Consider the following 16,299-nt stretch of genomic DNA (forward strand, 5'->3'; position numbering starts at 1 on the left):
ATAAATGTGAAATTTGTTTCCCAGAAGTGTGAAATTACATTAAATGACATGAAGCCTCTTGCCCTTTAATATCTATCCCTGGTTTAATCTTAACTTTTTCCATTTTTTATTTGCTTTGTCTGTATGGGTCACTGGGAGATAGATATCAAAAGGGAAAAAAGAATCCTTTTCTTAGAGTAATCGCATCCCTAGGACAATTGTGTATGTGTATTAGAGTGTGGTTGTCTACATATGGATCTTATCTCCTCAGAATGGTGATCTCTAACATAGACTGTCTTAGCATAGTGGTGAAGCAAGGGCTCTGACTTCAAATTACCTGGCTCAGATTCTGCCTTTGAGACTTATTGTGCTTCAATAGGGACATTGCTTACTTCTTAATGCAAAATGGGAGTTACAAAGATGTGTACATTCGAAATGGAGGATTACAAAGGAAAGTCTACACATAGAGCATTTCAAACAATTCCAAGCATGTGATAAACATGTTAGCTATTGTTGCTGTAATTGTACACAGTTTTTAAAAGAACAAAAAAATCTGTCCAACATTGTAACAGCACTAAGCATGGAATGACAATATGCCATTATGTGAATATGAGAATAATTTATATTCTAAGATTTGGAAACAGATTTTCTTAATAGAAGCACATCTTTAATATTTCACAAGCAACAAAAATACCATCTTTATACCATTAAGTATTAAATATATCATTTGGGATGGGCAGTCGTTTTGTGTTTTAAAATCTGCTACCTCATGTTACTCTTTTTTACATCTATTGTCTCATTCATCAATTTTCATAATCTTATTTGCTTTCAAATTCCTTTAAATGTACTCTCATGCCATCTTTTTCCCTGTCTCAGCATCTAGTTACTATATCTGCTTTCCTCTTTCTGTTTAGCTTTCTCCCCTAGTGTGTTCTATTTTCCTTTCTCTTTCATCTACCCTGATATCCTGACAGCATCAATTTATATTATTTTATCTGTTTTTCTATTCTTTTTCTTCTTTCAAATTATGTGTGCATTTGTGGAGGTAGAATAATGCTACAACCACTTCAAATGTTGCTGCTATCTCAGTCAATCCACTGTGGTCCACGGATAGTGAAATCTATAGGTGACTTGGGTCACTCACACATACTGAAAGAAATTATTTATTTAGTACAAAGTTCTATCAAAATATGTTTGTAAGTATTTATCACTCATGTTTCCCTTTTTGACAACATACGCTTGTGTAAATCTGTTCACTATCCCATAAACTACTCTCTTATTATTATGTCCTCTTGAGTTCAGTTGTTTCTCTGGTTATTAGCTCTTCCTAACCAAAATCATAATTTGCTTGTTTTGTGTTTATTTTTTTCTCATTCAGAAATTGTATATTTCTCTAGTTAATATAAAAATTCTTTGATGGCAGGGACCATGCCTTATATGTGTCTATAATCTCAGAATATCTAATATATGTTTTGTAAATAGTAAGCAGGAAAGAATGACTGAAATAGATTAGGTAAGCCCCTAAAGTAAGTCAGTGAATTCCTAGAGATTATTTTAAAATACGATTCTAATTGTAAATTTCCCAATAATTAATATTCTTGTTAAAATTTCTGTTACTGTGGTGTTTAATAAATAATCAAAATGGTTTATATTTTGTCAGATATAACGTAAGAGTCCTATGTTTATATCACATAACAGATTATCTTCTCTGTCCATGAGGATAACTGATTAATCTTAACTGCTTTCTTGGTTAGGACAATTATCTTTGAATGAAAACTTTGTACTTAATGATAATTTTTTCTATGAGAAAGCATATTCCTCCTTGGGCAACTATGATACTCTTTTGTTCTTTTTCTCATTTCTCTAAAAACAGTATCAAATTAAAAATTTAGGAATTGGCTGGGAAAACTCCCAATTTAAGCTTCATGGAAGCAGATATTTTAAAATTATTATTCACTGCTGTTTTGTCAGTGTCTACATACAGTAGCTGAAGAATAAATACATTGACACAGGAATGCTGTGGGTATTAAAAATGAATTTAGATGAGTTCAGAAAAATCACGTGTCTCCGACCACCACAAGTTGGTTTTAAATTGCAGACTGTAATTATAGCAAATTTTTAAAAAATGAGTATATAATTCCAAGTAAAAATTATGAAAACAAAACACTCTAGTTTTCTAAAAAGTCAATTGTAGGCCAGGTGCAGTGGCTCACACCTATAATCCCAGCACTTCGGGAGGCTGAGGTGGGCAGATCACCTCAGGCCAGGAGTTCAAGATCAGCCTGGCCAACATGGCTAAACGCCATCTCTACTAAAAAATACAAAAATTAGCCGGGTATGGTGGCACACGCCTGTAATCCCAGCTACTCGGGAGGCTGAGGCAGGGAGAATTGCTTGAACCTGGGAGGTGGAGGTTGCAGCAAGCAGAGATCATGCCACTGCACTCCAGCCTGGGCAACAAAACTAGACTCTGTCAAGGAAAAAAAAAAAAAAAGTCTAAAAAAGGCAATTATGAGGTTCTTCAGGGAAAAGAGGGTGCCCAGTTCATCCTTGTATCATAAACTGAGCACACTCTATGGCACAAAATAAATGCTAATATTTGTTTTATTATAATTTAAAATATCCATGCTTATTAATCCGTAAGTTAAATATAAAAGGAATAATTTCAATGAAAATATTCCAGTGATGAACAATTTTTTGACAATGCATTGGGACTAATAATTTTTTTTCTGCTTTTCAGAATATATCAGGTTTTCAAACTGAAGCCAAACTTGTTGGACTAGAACCAGTCAGCGCCTACTCTATCAGTGTATCTGCCTTCACCAAAGTTGGAAATGGCAATCAATTTAGTAATGTAGTAAAATTCACAACCCAAGAATCAGGTTAGATACACTTTTTGGGCCTAAAATGTTTCATTTTATATTCAACACCTTTCCTTTCCTTTTCTCAGTTTATATGATAAAGTATCATTCCTTAAGAGTCTACTCAAAGGGAAATTGCGTTTCAGTGATTTACGTTTAGTCTTGGTCTTGTGTGAAATCATATGCTGTATGTGTGTTTATGCATACAGTTTTACACATAGTTTTTCCTTTTGAACAGAAGAAGTTGAAATAAAAAAGTAGTTTGGGAACAAAATAGCCTTCTAGATATCTGTGAAAATTACCTAATTCTTGGAACTGTTTGAGATAGCTGGGGAAAAAGGGGGAAATGAACTAGCAGTCACTTTTAACAGGCTGATTTATATTTTTATGAAACAGTATCTATAATTTTCTTTTAAGAAGATGAGTTGTGACATTTGGAGAGCATGAATCATTGCATAAGCCCCCTATGTTCCCATCATCCCATCTTTACCATGTGGATGACACTGAAATATCAGTGGCCTAATTCATCAACAGCTTACCTGCTGTGTCGCACATGTAGTACACATGACATATCTTGCCTTTGTGTGCACACTGAGTAGTTTTTATTTACGACTATTTAATGATGGCTTAGTAATGTACTTTTCCTCTTCTCAACTGGACAACACCTTTGAAAGCACCTCCTTTTATTTTATTTTATTTTCTTGACTTCTGTCAATGTTTATTGAATGAGCACAAGATCCCATTCTAGTCATTTCTCCTTATCAGCTCTGGATGCACTTCCTGGTATGTTAGTGAATCTCTAAATTGAAACTGTAGACCACTGACTACTAAATTAATCATTTTTGTATAAATTTATGACTACCTGAGACTGCTTTTCATAGCATTCCTGTAAGAGAGGCAAAATAAATAGCATTTATAGTGGATAAAAGTACATGCTGTGAAGTCATTATCTGGATTTGAATTTGAGCCCCATGACCTACTAGTTGTATAATCTTGGCAAAGGCTCATGACTCTGTGAGCCTCTGTATCCTTAATTGCAAAGAAGCACACATTAGCAGTAGCCATCTCATAATGTTGTTGTCAAACGTATTTGAAAAAATACACATAAAGCACTTCATAGAGTGTTGGACACACAGTAAATGCCCACTTCATAGAGTGCTGGACACACAGTAAATGCCCTCTAAATATTACTGTTGCCCCCATTCCCATGTTACAGATGAAGAAGCCATGATTCAGGCATATTAGATGAAAAGGACCTCGAGAAAATTAGTGAAGAACCTGTCTAGAACATTGGCCTTCTGACTTCTAGTGACAAGTGGACATGACTGTAGGAAATGCATGTTGTAAACGAGTGATAGAATATAAAAATGTTCAACCCATAAATAAAAAATATTTTAATAATATTTGTACATGAGAGCAGTAACAATTGAGGCTAATCTTGTAGAAAATGCTCTGTAAACCAATAAATATTTTTATCAGCAAGATAAAATTGTACCCCAACATTCTATACTCTGATTATTTAAATAAATAAAATTTTCACCTTTAAGAGTTTTAATATAACTGGTTATTTTTTTTTGAGGTTCAAAAAATCAGGAAAATAGATATTCACAAAATCCAGATTTAGAAACTAAAGTTCAACAAATTGTCAACTATCTTATGTTAACTTTAAAAATGTTGTTATATGATTCTGAAAACAAGGAAGTGAATAGTTAATAACATTTAATTGCCATATCCCTTGATCAGCCCAGAAATTATCTTTAAAAAATTTTTAATGCCACACATTCCCTAAGTATTCTCCTTTAGTACTGGTGTCTTTATCTTACAGAGGAAGAAAAGTTTTTAACAGCTCAGTTTAGATCCAGGTAGAGCAGTGTAGGCAGGTCAGGGATCACCTGAGTATTCTTTAAAACACTATATTTTGCATAATGGCAGCAAGTTATTTTCTTTCAATTTTCATTGTTTGTAATCCACAAATTGACCATGTCCCAATTTTTCTTCTAGCATTATCTTTTACTGTGACAAGAAAATTTATTCTACTAATACCACCATTAGGGTACATTGGCTAATTGGACATTTCTGTGGGAAGCAACCAGTCTCTCTAATGTGCAGTCACTTTGGTGGGCTAGGATATTGTTCCTTAACCAGGCCTTCCAGATACAGAGGACCTCTGAGAAATTGGGTTACTTTCAAGTAAATTCAGAGAAGCTCTAGAAAATAAGACTAAGACTCCTTAAATCTTCCTTCCAACGATGTCTACAAAAGGTACTTAAAGATGAGATCCTCAAGATTCTTTCAAAGAAGACATCCCAGTAAAAACCAGTACCTTTAAATTAGTTAGGGGTTTCCAAGTACTGTGAAGCCCAGATTTGTCACATCAGGGAGGCACCTGTATCTTTTTTTTTGCATAAAAATGTTCCATAATAAACTATTGCTAAGATTCTTCCTTTCCAAGTAAGACAGCAGTTATCAAACACTGCCTGGGCCTGGGCCTGGGCTTGAGGCTACACATTTGCTTCTGAGCTTTCGAGGATGTGATTGGTGCCTGGAGCTGGAAGATATTTAGTGACTGGTTCAATATTGTAAGGATTAATACAATAGCATAAAAAGCAAGTCAACAGCCTTTTGATTCAGTCTGTGTTAATGACTTTTTAAGCACACATTGAAGATTTGATATATGAAATATTTTTCTAGTTGTACTTCTAAACACAGTTGTATCTAGTGATCACATAATTCAATCAATTATCTACTTACATGTGTACACACTTTAACTTGCGGCATATGTGTATCTCTTAAGTTCCAGATGTCGTGCAGAATATGCAGTGCGTGGCAACTAGCTGGCAGTCAGTTTTAGTGAAATGGGATCCACCCAAAAAGGCAAATGGAATAATAACACAATATATGATAACAGTTGAAAGGAATTCTACAAAAGTCTCTCCCCAAGATCACATGTACACTTTCATAAAGCTTCTTGCCGGTACCTCATATGTCTTTAAAGTAAGAGCTTCAACCTCAGCTGGTGAAGGTGATGAAAGCACATGCCATGTCAGCACACTACCTGAAACAGGTAACTAACGTGAAACAGGTAACTAACATGAAACGTTTAACTATTTGGGGATTGTGTCAATACCACCTGCAACCTTTATAGCATACTTAACTAATCATATAAAGCACATATTAAAAAATACATCGCAGGCTTTTTATCCCATGTGTTGCTTGAGTACCAGCTGTGTAGTACATTGACCCTTCTCCAAAACATTGGGAGATTGAAGGGAGGAAAAAAAAAGAGAGAGGATCCGCTTTACTGTATTTCCACAAATATAAAACCCCAACTTAATGAATTATGTTTTATCATGATTTAAAAGAGAAAATAAACATGTAAACCTTTCATGTATATCTTTTTCTGTCTTATTTGTTTTTATGGAATTCTAGATGTTTTCCTGAACTATATGGTTGCAGTATCAGACTCAGTTTCATCTATTTTCTCCCCTTTAGATCAATCTTTATCTTTCATGTTATTTGAATAAAATATCCAGGTCGTTAAGCTTTAGTCCACAAGAAGAAATTCTCACCTTCCCTAGCAGTACTCTATCCTATGTCATAATATCCTTCATCCTATTTTCTTCCATATTCTACCTGCTTATATTAGAGTCTGTTTCTTTCCTGATAATACCACTTCCCTGGATGCATGTCCTAATGGGCACTGTGGATACTGGCAATAATTGTTAACTTCTGGCACTTCCAGACCCTTTATCTTGGAAACGTCTTTCAACCCGTCTTGAGGCTGTAAACCTAGAACATCAAGATATAGTGTGCCTTCTCTCTGATTTCAGCATCTAACTCAGCATCCTTTCCTTCTCCTTCTTCCAGTGCAACATTTTTTCAAACTACGGTGTTTCCCTTTCCAGGATGGAATAGTTACATTTCAACAACACCATCTCTTGCTCCTTAGATCTCATACCATGTCATTGTGACTTATCCTCCAGGAAGATTCCTCACTCTGAGAAGACCCCATTATTTGTTTTTTCCAAGATGCTGGCTGGTAAATATTTCTAGGAAAAAGTAGAAATGATTCTACTTTTTTCATCTGTAAATTCATTGTCCTTAATTGTCCCAGCTTCTCCACAATCTTCTATGTATCCCTTGTTTATACTCTATAGGAAATATGTTCATAGGAATACTCTCTATTCCATATGAAAATTGTTCTCTTTCTGAACCTAGTCTGTTCCCCCATCATCCATATTTATTTTTATTTTACTAATACTATCAAATATCTTGATAGGCCCTCCTTCCATCAAAATTTATTCATGTCTTTATTTATGCCTTCCAGATACCTTCTCTTAGGATGTCCTTGCCTTCCTCTTTTAGGGATCTAGTTGTTCATTTTCATTTTAATCTTATGTCTTCTCTAGAACATTACTCCCGTCAATTTATTCGCATCTCTCCTGCATTTATCCTCTCTCTCTTTTTCTTGCACATTCATCCAAATTGTTGAAAAATTTCAACTGAAGACCTAGTTGGAGTATCAACTCCAAATATATTTGAAATGGAATTTGTGTTGCATGAAATCACTGTCTTTTTCCTAGTTTTCTATGCCTGTTCTTGACAATCCATTGGACCCCAAGCCTCATAGTTTTATAAAATTCCTTACTCCATCTCTTCTACATACAATCAGGTCTTATCAATTCAATTTCCATCATGGCTCTGCAATTTGCCCCTTCTCTTCCTTGACCACCACCATTGTATATCAGAGGGACCTTGTTGCTTCCTGCAATAACACCCTAAACAGCCTTATCACCCACACTACTTTACCCATAAGTCTCATCTTTTCACCTACTCACTTAATTGAATCGATTCTAACATACAAATAGACCATTTATGCATTGGCAGATGAAATGTATTATCTGAACAATAAAGGTTAGACATGTCAAGTTGGGTACCTGAAGCACAGAAGTAATAATGAAAGGCACCATGTGTAGGAGATGGGTTAGAATACTGCAAATATTTTACTCATTCTCATTGTCTAGAAAATATCCTAGAATCCATCGCTAATTAGAATTTGGCTTCTCTCTAGCTTTTTATTCTTCTATCCTTTTATTGTATCTTCTCGTATAGCTGATGTCTCCAGCCAAACTTCATTTATTTAGCATGCTATTTCACTATTTCAGTATTTTAACTTAGAAAACATTTATTAAACATCTACTATGAACTAAAAATTGACTAGATTCTCTTCTTTAAACGTACCCAACCCTTTTTCATCATCAGATTGCTTTGCTTTCCTTAGCCGTATTATTGTTTTCCCTTTCTATGACACATAAAATTTTATTCATTTTTAAAAGCCCAGCTTAAATGTGCCTTCTTTATTAAAGCCTTTAATGGCATTTCTGGACTTCATCCCAGACTTGCTGACTCATAGCCTCAATGAGTGAAGCTTAAGAATCCATGCACTTAAGAATCTCTCTAGGTAATTCTGATATTCTGTGTGTATCGGAGAGTACTGGAGTAGATTACCAGGAACTTTTGAGGACAGGCAAACAGTGTCAGAAAGGTCCATCAAGGGGTGACATGTGTTTTCCCAGTGGGTGGCCAGCACATCATTGCTATGTGGAGTCTGTGGGAAGAAAAAATGTTCAAATCCAGGTAGGTGGTCTGCATCAGGGTGGTCTAGCACCAGGTAAAATAGTCTTGATCATTGGGCAGGAGCTGAGTCTTTGAGAACTAGCAAATAAAATGCAGGACAATATATCTGAAATAAATGAGAGATTCAGGAACAAGGCAGGAGATACTAGGTTGGTGCAAAAGTAACTGCAGTTTTTGCCATTAAAAGTAAGATTGAGTACACTGGTACTCAAAGTGACAGCTTAGACACAGGAATGAAGCAGGAATTCAGTTAGTAGAACTGTGACACATGATCCAAATCACAATGTGCACCTGATGTAGAGCCACCTGAATTTAAGGTCCGGGTCTTTGTAAAATAATAATAATAATAATAATAATAATAATAGAAATTTGAATTCCATCTTAACTCAGGATTAAAAGGCAACATATGTGGAGATTGAAGGGATTCTAAATCAAATAATTAGGTAGTTATTAAACTACTGTACTATGAACTTTCCTACTACTGAGGACCATTGCTTCTCAAAGCTTGAATTCTGCATCAGAATGTGCAGCACTGTGGCATGGTTCTAGACTTACGGAATCAGAATTTGGGAATTAGGACCTAGATCTTCATTTAAACAAGACATGTGAATAATACAGTGCTGAATTTGGGAACCACTCATTTTCACTGTAAACTCTTTGCTTGTAGGAACCATGTCTTATTTGTCTTTGTTTTACTCACAGTTCCTAGCAGAAAGCCTTGGGCATTGTAAGCATTCAAATGTTTGTAGAAGAAAGAAATGAATTGCTTTCTTCTAAAATTCATTATTTTTCATAGGTGTTTTTACTCCATTGCAATATATTATTTCCACATTCCCATCAGGCAAAATCATAAATATTTTCTCCCATGTAAATATAAACATTCTTTAAATTAAGGAGAGTCATTTATATAAAGCATGAGTATTAACTGCTGCTTCAGAAATATTTTGATTTCATATCTTTAAAATTGTTTTGCATCTAGTATGTAATTATATTTATGATTACAGTATTTATTAGGTAATTAATTTGATTTTATATGATTCACGTGAATTATTTGTTGATAAGAGGTAAGAGCTGGGAATTTATTGTTCAGATTGGAAACAGTTTTACAGCCTGTTGCAAACTTCTAATTTATGTGGTCTAAGATTAGTCACAGTGCATAGCCAGCTCTGAGTCACTGACTCCATACTTATTTTTGACATAAAGTGAAATCAAATTTGGCTCACTCTCTCACTGCCTAGTGTCTGACCTTAACATTCCTTCCAGGGATTATTGGGTATTTTTTAAATGTAAACTTGGTCAAATCTGGATGCAGCCAAACGTGTATCACGACGATTGAATTTATGAGGAGATTAGTGTTTGGTGTCTAAGCTGGTTCCCTTGTCACAGTCAGATATGTTGGAACAGGGCAGTAAAGATGAAGGTCCCCAAACTTGGTTCTACATTTTAACAGCATTTTATGCCCAAATATATCATATATACCAATAAAAATAATACAGCAAGTCCATGTGCATGCAGTATTTAACTTTTAGAACCTTGAATTGATTCAAAATGCTCTTATTCATTTTACTATCAAAACTTAGCATAACATGGATGGAAGTGGAGGACATTATGTTAAGTGAAATAAGTCAGGCACAGAAAGACAAACTTCACATGTTCTCACTCATTTGTGGCAGCCAAAAACTAAAACAATTGAACTCATGGAGATAGAGTGTAGAATGATGGTTTCCAGAGCCTGGAAAAGGTAGGAGGGGCAGGGGGGTAGGAAAAGCGGGAATGGTTAAGGGTACAAAAACATAGAATGAATAAGGTCTAGTATTTGATAGTACAACAGAGTGACCAGTCAATAATTTATTTTACATTAAAAAATAACTAAAATAGTATAATTGGAATTTTTGTAACACAACGAAATGATAAATGCTTGAGGTGATGGATACCTCATTTACCCTGATGTGATTATTATACATTGCACTCCTGTATCAAAATATCTTGTGTACCCTGTAAATACATACATCTAGTATGTACCCATGAAAATTTAAGATTTAAAATTGAAAAACAGTTACAAATCTAGTAAATGTTTGGATTTAATATTTGGTTTTAAAAACTTGGTCTTTTGTGGAAGATAATTTTACAATTTGTGTTTATCCAGAACTCTTCCAAGCTCCATAATTTAGAATCAAAAGCGAAAAATAAGGTACTTCCCTCAGATGCAGAAACTTAATTTAGGGAAACTAAAATGTGTATTTGTGGTTTTTAGGGGTGTTCTTTTCTGCAGTGATTTCTTTATTAGCTTTTTGTCCAATGGAAGATAACAGGCATATGCAGTGATCCAGTGGAAATCCACTGAGCTTGCAAATATATTAATGCTACAGTATGATTGACTTGGAATGTATTCAATTTAATTATCATCATCATCATCACCATCATTTTAGAGACAATATCTCACTGTGTCACTCAGTCTGGAGTGCAGAGGCTTTATCTCAGCTCACTGTAGCCTCAACCTGCTGGGCTCAAGTGATCCTCCTACCTCAGCCTCCTGAGTAGCTAGGACTATAGGTTTGCACCACCATGCCCAGCTAATTTTATTTGTTTGTTTGTTTGAGACAGGGTCTCATTCTCTTGCCCAGGCTGGAGTGAAGTGGTGCTATCTTGACTCACTGCAGCCTCCACCTCCCAGATTCAAGCAATTCTCGTGCCTCGGGCCTCCCAAGTAGCTAAGATCATAGGTGTGCGCCACCACACCTGACTAATTTTTGTATTTTTAGTAGAGACAGGGTTTCACCATGTGGGCCAGTCTGGGTATCGAACTCCTGACTTCATGTGATCTGCCTGCGTCGGCCTTCCGAAGTGCTGGGATTACAGGCGTGAGCCATGGCTCCCAGCCTGCCCAGCTAATTTTTTATTTATTTTTGTAGAGAGAGTCTCACTATGTTGCCCAGACTGGTCTCAAACTCCTGGTTCAAGCAATCCTTCTGCTTCAGTCTCCCAAAGTGTTGGGATTACAGGCATGAGCCACACACCCAACCTAGCTTATTTGTTAAATAAAATACTTATATATTTTATAAGAATTTATAAAATTCTTATATACCATTTAATAGATTAAATGTGGGCAATAAAAGTGCTGTCCTTCTATGGCTACAAATTGGTGCACTAAATCAAAAGTTCACTTTTCCTTTGTATCCTACTTACATAACTTTCCTCATCCATCTCCTGAATTACGATTTGAAATAAAGGATGCAGGAAAGTTGCATGATTCTGATTGCTCTCAAACAAGTGAATTAAAACATTCAACTTACCAATGGGTAATCACTAAAAGCACAAAAGACATTATAGTTGCCTATCACAAATCAGAGGGAAATAACTATTAGTATATCCAATTGAAATTCAGGTGTTTTGTACAATATCTTTTATATAGACTTAATTATTAAATATAAAATTTTTCTTAAGAGTCAACATCAGATGAGGAATGTCTGTTTCCACTTCTTGTAGTGCAGTGGACAGTTGACCAATATATACTTATTTACTGCTTGCTATGTTCAGGTTCTAGGTGTGGGGTTCAAGACCCAAGTTTGAGTGCCAGGTGGCATTGGGGATCTTTGCCCTGCACATCCAAATAACTCCATTATTATAATAAAAACATATTTAATATGTATAAAACAAACAAAAACCTACATAATATGTTGGTCAATTTTGTGGCTTAAAGTTTTTTTTTTGTTTTTTTTTTTTTTTTTGAGACAGAGTCTTGCTCTGTTGTCCAGGCTGGAGTGCAGTGGCACAATCTCAGCTCACTGCAACCTCCACTTCCCGGGTTCAAGCTATTCTCATGCCTCAGCCTCCTGCGTAGCTGGGACTACAGGCCTGTGCCACTACACCCAGCTAATTTTTTGTGTTTTTGGTAGATATGGGGTTTTGCCATGTTGGCCAAGCTGGGTTTGAACTCCTGACCTGAGGTGATCTGCTCACCTCAGCCTCTCAAAGTGCTGGGATTACAGGTATGAGCCACCATGCGTGGCCTTGAATATTTGATTAAATAAATATACAGGAGAAAAATATTTTATTGAGGCTTTTTTGAAGTGTGAAATATGAATTGGATGTTGCTTATTGATAGTTTCAAAATTGCTTTCTATGAGAAGAACCAGTAACCTAATTGGAAAAGGATGATATGGCACATATTTGTCTTGAACCTTGAATTTCGTAGACAAATACACTAATGTTTACTTAGATCATCTGATATAGATCAATAAAAGTCAAGTTTTCTAAATGTTCTTTTTGGTTTATCAGTATGCTATGAGAAAATGCCAATTGTACATATCAAAGAACATTCCTCATTTATTGGAAATATCTTGGATGGTGAGGTTAAGGAAATCAGAGGAGATTATGGGTTGACTAAAGCACTCATGAATAGTGATGCCCTCACTATTCATGAAAATAGTGAGACTAGTAGAGGAGAGTAAATAAGAATTTCAAGATACAGCAAGAGAAAACACACAGTGGAGAAACGAATGCAATACAAAGGGTCAGGCTGAGATGGAAGCTTGACTAGAGAGGAGGGTATTTTATTAGAAGGAGTGGAAACAGGAAGGTTGAATAACTGAAGTGGACCCCTACTTTCTCTGCTCTTAGTTTGGTGTGACTGTCACAGAAGTTTGAATCTGGTATAATAGAAAAGCAGGAACTTGTTTTAAATTCTCACATAAGTAATTCTAAAAACAATGATTATTTTTGGCCATTTTCCTGAACACTGCAGAAATCTCTTTAGATGGAGGATTTGTTCATTACACATTTACTGAGCCTCCTAAGTAATAAAGAATAAAATCTCCAGTCATTTCAATGGCCCATAAAGCCCTTCTTTTTAATCCAGAATTTTCTTCCCTAGTTATCTGTCACTTCCCTTATCTTGAAATGTATCCTCAAATGCTACCTCTTCCAAAAGGATTTCTGACTAATTTGCGATTGAATGTCCTTCCTCCCAGCTAGAATTTTCCATACTCCTTTCCTGCTTTACTTTTCTCTTTTGGATATTATATGTACCATTATCTGTGGGTCTGTTCTCACTACAATATAGGTTGCATGGGGACAGAGATTTTTCTTTGTTCAAACCTATTTCCAGTGTCCAGAAAAGCATCTGGCATACAGTGATAATAAGTATATTATAAATGAATGAGTCAATCAATGCACAGGCCAAGAAGAGTGATAGGCATACAGCAAACACCAAGTATGCGTATGTTCGGTGTCAAGTAGAAACTTGCAGTCACAAAACTATTTTTAAACAATTATGTATTTAAACATGAGAAAGGCATGTCTTGATGAATATATTTTCTAATTAAACATTTTAAAGATAGTTGTAGATTCAAATGTAGTTATGAGAAATAATACAGAGAAATCCTGCATGTCCTTTATCCATTTTCTTCCAGTGGTAACATCTGTCAAGTAGTAACATCTTGCAAAACTGTACACAAAGAGTATATCAGATGGAGAACATTTCCATCAGAATCCCTCATGTTGCCTTTTCATAGACAGACCCAATTCCTGCCCATCATCCTGGCATCTCTCCTCATTCTGAACCCTTGGACACCACTAATGTGTTCTCCATTTTCTATAATTTTGTCATTTTAACAATGTTATATAAGTGGAATTATAAAGTATGTAATCTTTTTTACACAGAAAAAGACATTCAACCAAATTTTTTTGAGTAGCAATCTTTCTTTTCTTTTTTTTTTTTTTGAGACAGAGTCTTGCTTTGTCATCCAGTCTGGAGTACAGTGGTGTGATTTCGACTCACTGTAACCTCTGCCTCCTGGGTTCAATTGATTCTTCTGCCTCAGCCTCCTGAGTAGCTGGGACTACAGGCGCATGCCACCACACCCAGCTAATTTTGTGTTTTTAGTAGAGACGAGGTTTCACCATGTTGGCCAGGCTGGTCTTGAACTCCTGAGCTCAGGCAATCTGCCCACCTTGGCCTCCCAAAGTGCTGGGATTACAAACATGACCCACTGCGCCTGGCTTTTTTTTTTTTTTTTTTTTTGGTATGGATGCATCACAGTTCCCTTAACCATTCACTGGTTGAAGGACATGTGGGTTGTGTCCATTTGTGGCTATTAGAAATAAAGCTGCTATAAACACAAGTGCACAAGTTTTGTAGGAACATAAATTTTCCTATATCTAGGATACGTATTGAGGAGCACATTGCTGGGTCATATGGTAGTTGAATGTTAAGTTTTTTTTTTTTTTTTTTTTTTTGAGACGGAGTCTCGCTCTGTCGCCCAGGCTGGAGTGCAGTGGCCGGATCTCAGCTCACTGCAAGCTCCGCCTCCCGGGTTTACGCCATTCTCCCGCCTCAGTCTCCCGAGTAGCTGGGACTACAGGCGCCCGCCACCTCGCCCGGCTAATTTTTTGTGTTTTTAGTAGAGACGGGGTTTCACCGTGTTAGCCAGGATGGTCTCGATCTCCTGACCTCGTGATCCGCCCATCTCGGCCTCCCAAAGTGCTGGGATTACAGGCTTGAGCCACCGCGCCCGGCCTATGTTAAGTTTTTTTTAAGAAACTGACAAACAGTTCTCCGAAGGAATTGTACCCCTTTAAATTCACTCCAACAATGTATGAGCCATCCAGTTTCACACATACGTGTGTAATGATATATCATTCTGGTTTTAACTTGTGTATGGCTAATGTTCAATAGCTGACTGAATATATTTTTCATGTGCTTATGTACCATCTGTATATCCTCTTCCATAAAATGGCTATTCATTACTTTTGCCCGTTTCCTCATTGGATTGTTTTGTTTTATGGTTGAGTTTGGGAAAAATTTTAATATATTCTAGTTACTTGTTTTTGTTAGATACATGGTTTGCAAATGTTTTCTCCCAGGCTGTAGCTCGTCTTTCCATTGTTTTTTTTTTTTTTTTTTTTTTTTTTGAGACGGAGTCTTGCTCTGTCAGCCTAGGAAAGCTGGAGTGCAGAGGCACCACAGCTCACTACAACCTCCGCCTCTCTGGGGTTCATGAAGTTCTCCTGCCTCGTCTCCTGGAGTATCTGAGACTACAGGCATGTGCCACCGCTTCTCCAGCTCTGGCCTTGCATTTTAGTAGAGACAGGGATTCTTTAGTGGCTACCTATGGACGGTCCATCTCCTGGTCTCTTGATTCGCTCCACTCCTGCCTCCCAAAGTGCTGGGATGAGCAGGCGTGGAGCCACCAGCCCAGAAGGCTTCTGTCTCTTTCATCCTGTTAGTAGGATCTTTAACAGAGCAAAACTTTTTAATTTTGATGATGTCTTATTTATCAATTTTTTCTTTTATGGATTGTGTCTATGGAGTCTAATCGCTCTAGTACCACTTGTTGAAAGACCTCTCTCTCCTTCATTGAATTGCTTTTTTTTGAAGCTTAGTATGTTGCTAGTTAATACTGTACAATGAAAATGTACAAAGAATAATGTTCCAATTTAAGTTAGATTTAAGTTAATGATATTCATTAATAAGGACTTTTCAGATATAAATATTCCAGAATATCTCTTAGCTTTCTAATCAAAACAACCATCAGTGAATATTACCTTACTTTGGAAGGTATTGATATACATTTGAATTAAATTTAGTTTTTCCAAATAACCCCTAATTTGAGAAATATATTCTATCTTGAAACTAAAATAATTTAATACAATTGTATTTTCTTCCCTCCCCTCCCCTCTGTCTCTCTCTACATTTTGTAAAATGTGGTCCTGAATAAGTCACAATATAAAAATAAATGTACCCTTAACTTCCACTTCCTGTAACCACAGGCTACTTTCTGTTCCTCAGCCTTGGGAACAAGGTGAAAAACAGTTAGTAAGC

The 16,299-nt window shown here is 36.1% G+C and overlaps 1 protein-coding gene across 2 annotated transcripts in view; it reads left to right on the forward strand.

The window, feature by feature from the left end:
• The window catches only part of PTPRQ (protein tyrosine phosphatase receptor type Q), a 219,140-nt gene that overhangs the window by 79,640 nt on the left and 123,201 nt on the right, over positions 1–16,299 (forward strand). For both annotated transcript variants that reach the window (XM_031650636.1, XM_031650637.1), the window contains exons 24-25: positions 2,720–2,861; positions 5,635–5,904. In XM_031650636.1, the coding sequence (XP_031506496.1) occupies positions 2,720–2,861; positions 5,635–5,904 (412 nt within the window). The remainder of the gene's footprint in view (positions 1–2,719; positions 2,862–5,634; positions 5,905–16,299) is intronic.

The sequence above is a fragment of the Papio anubis genome, chromosome 9, assembly GCF_008728515.1.
Source record: "Papio anubis isolate 15944 chromosome 9, Panubis1.0, whole genome shotgun sequence".
NCBI lineage: Eukaryota > Metazoa > Chordata > Mammalia > Primates > Cercopithecidae > Papio > Papio anubis.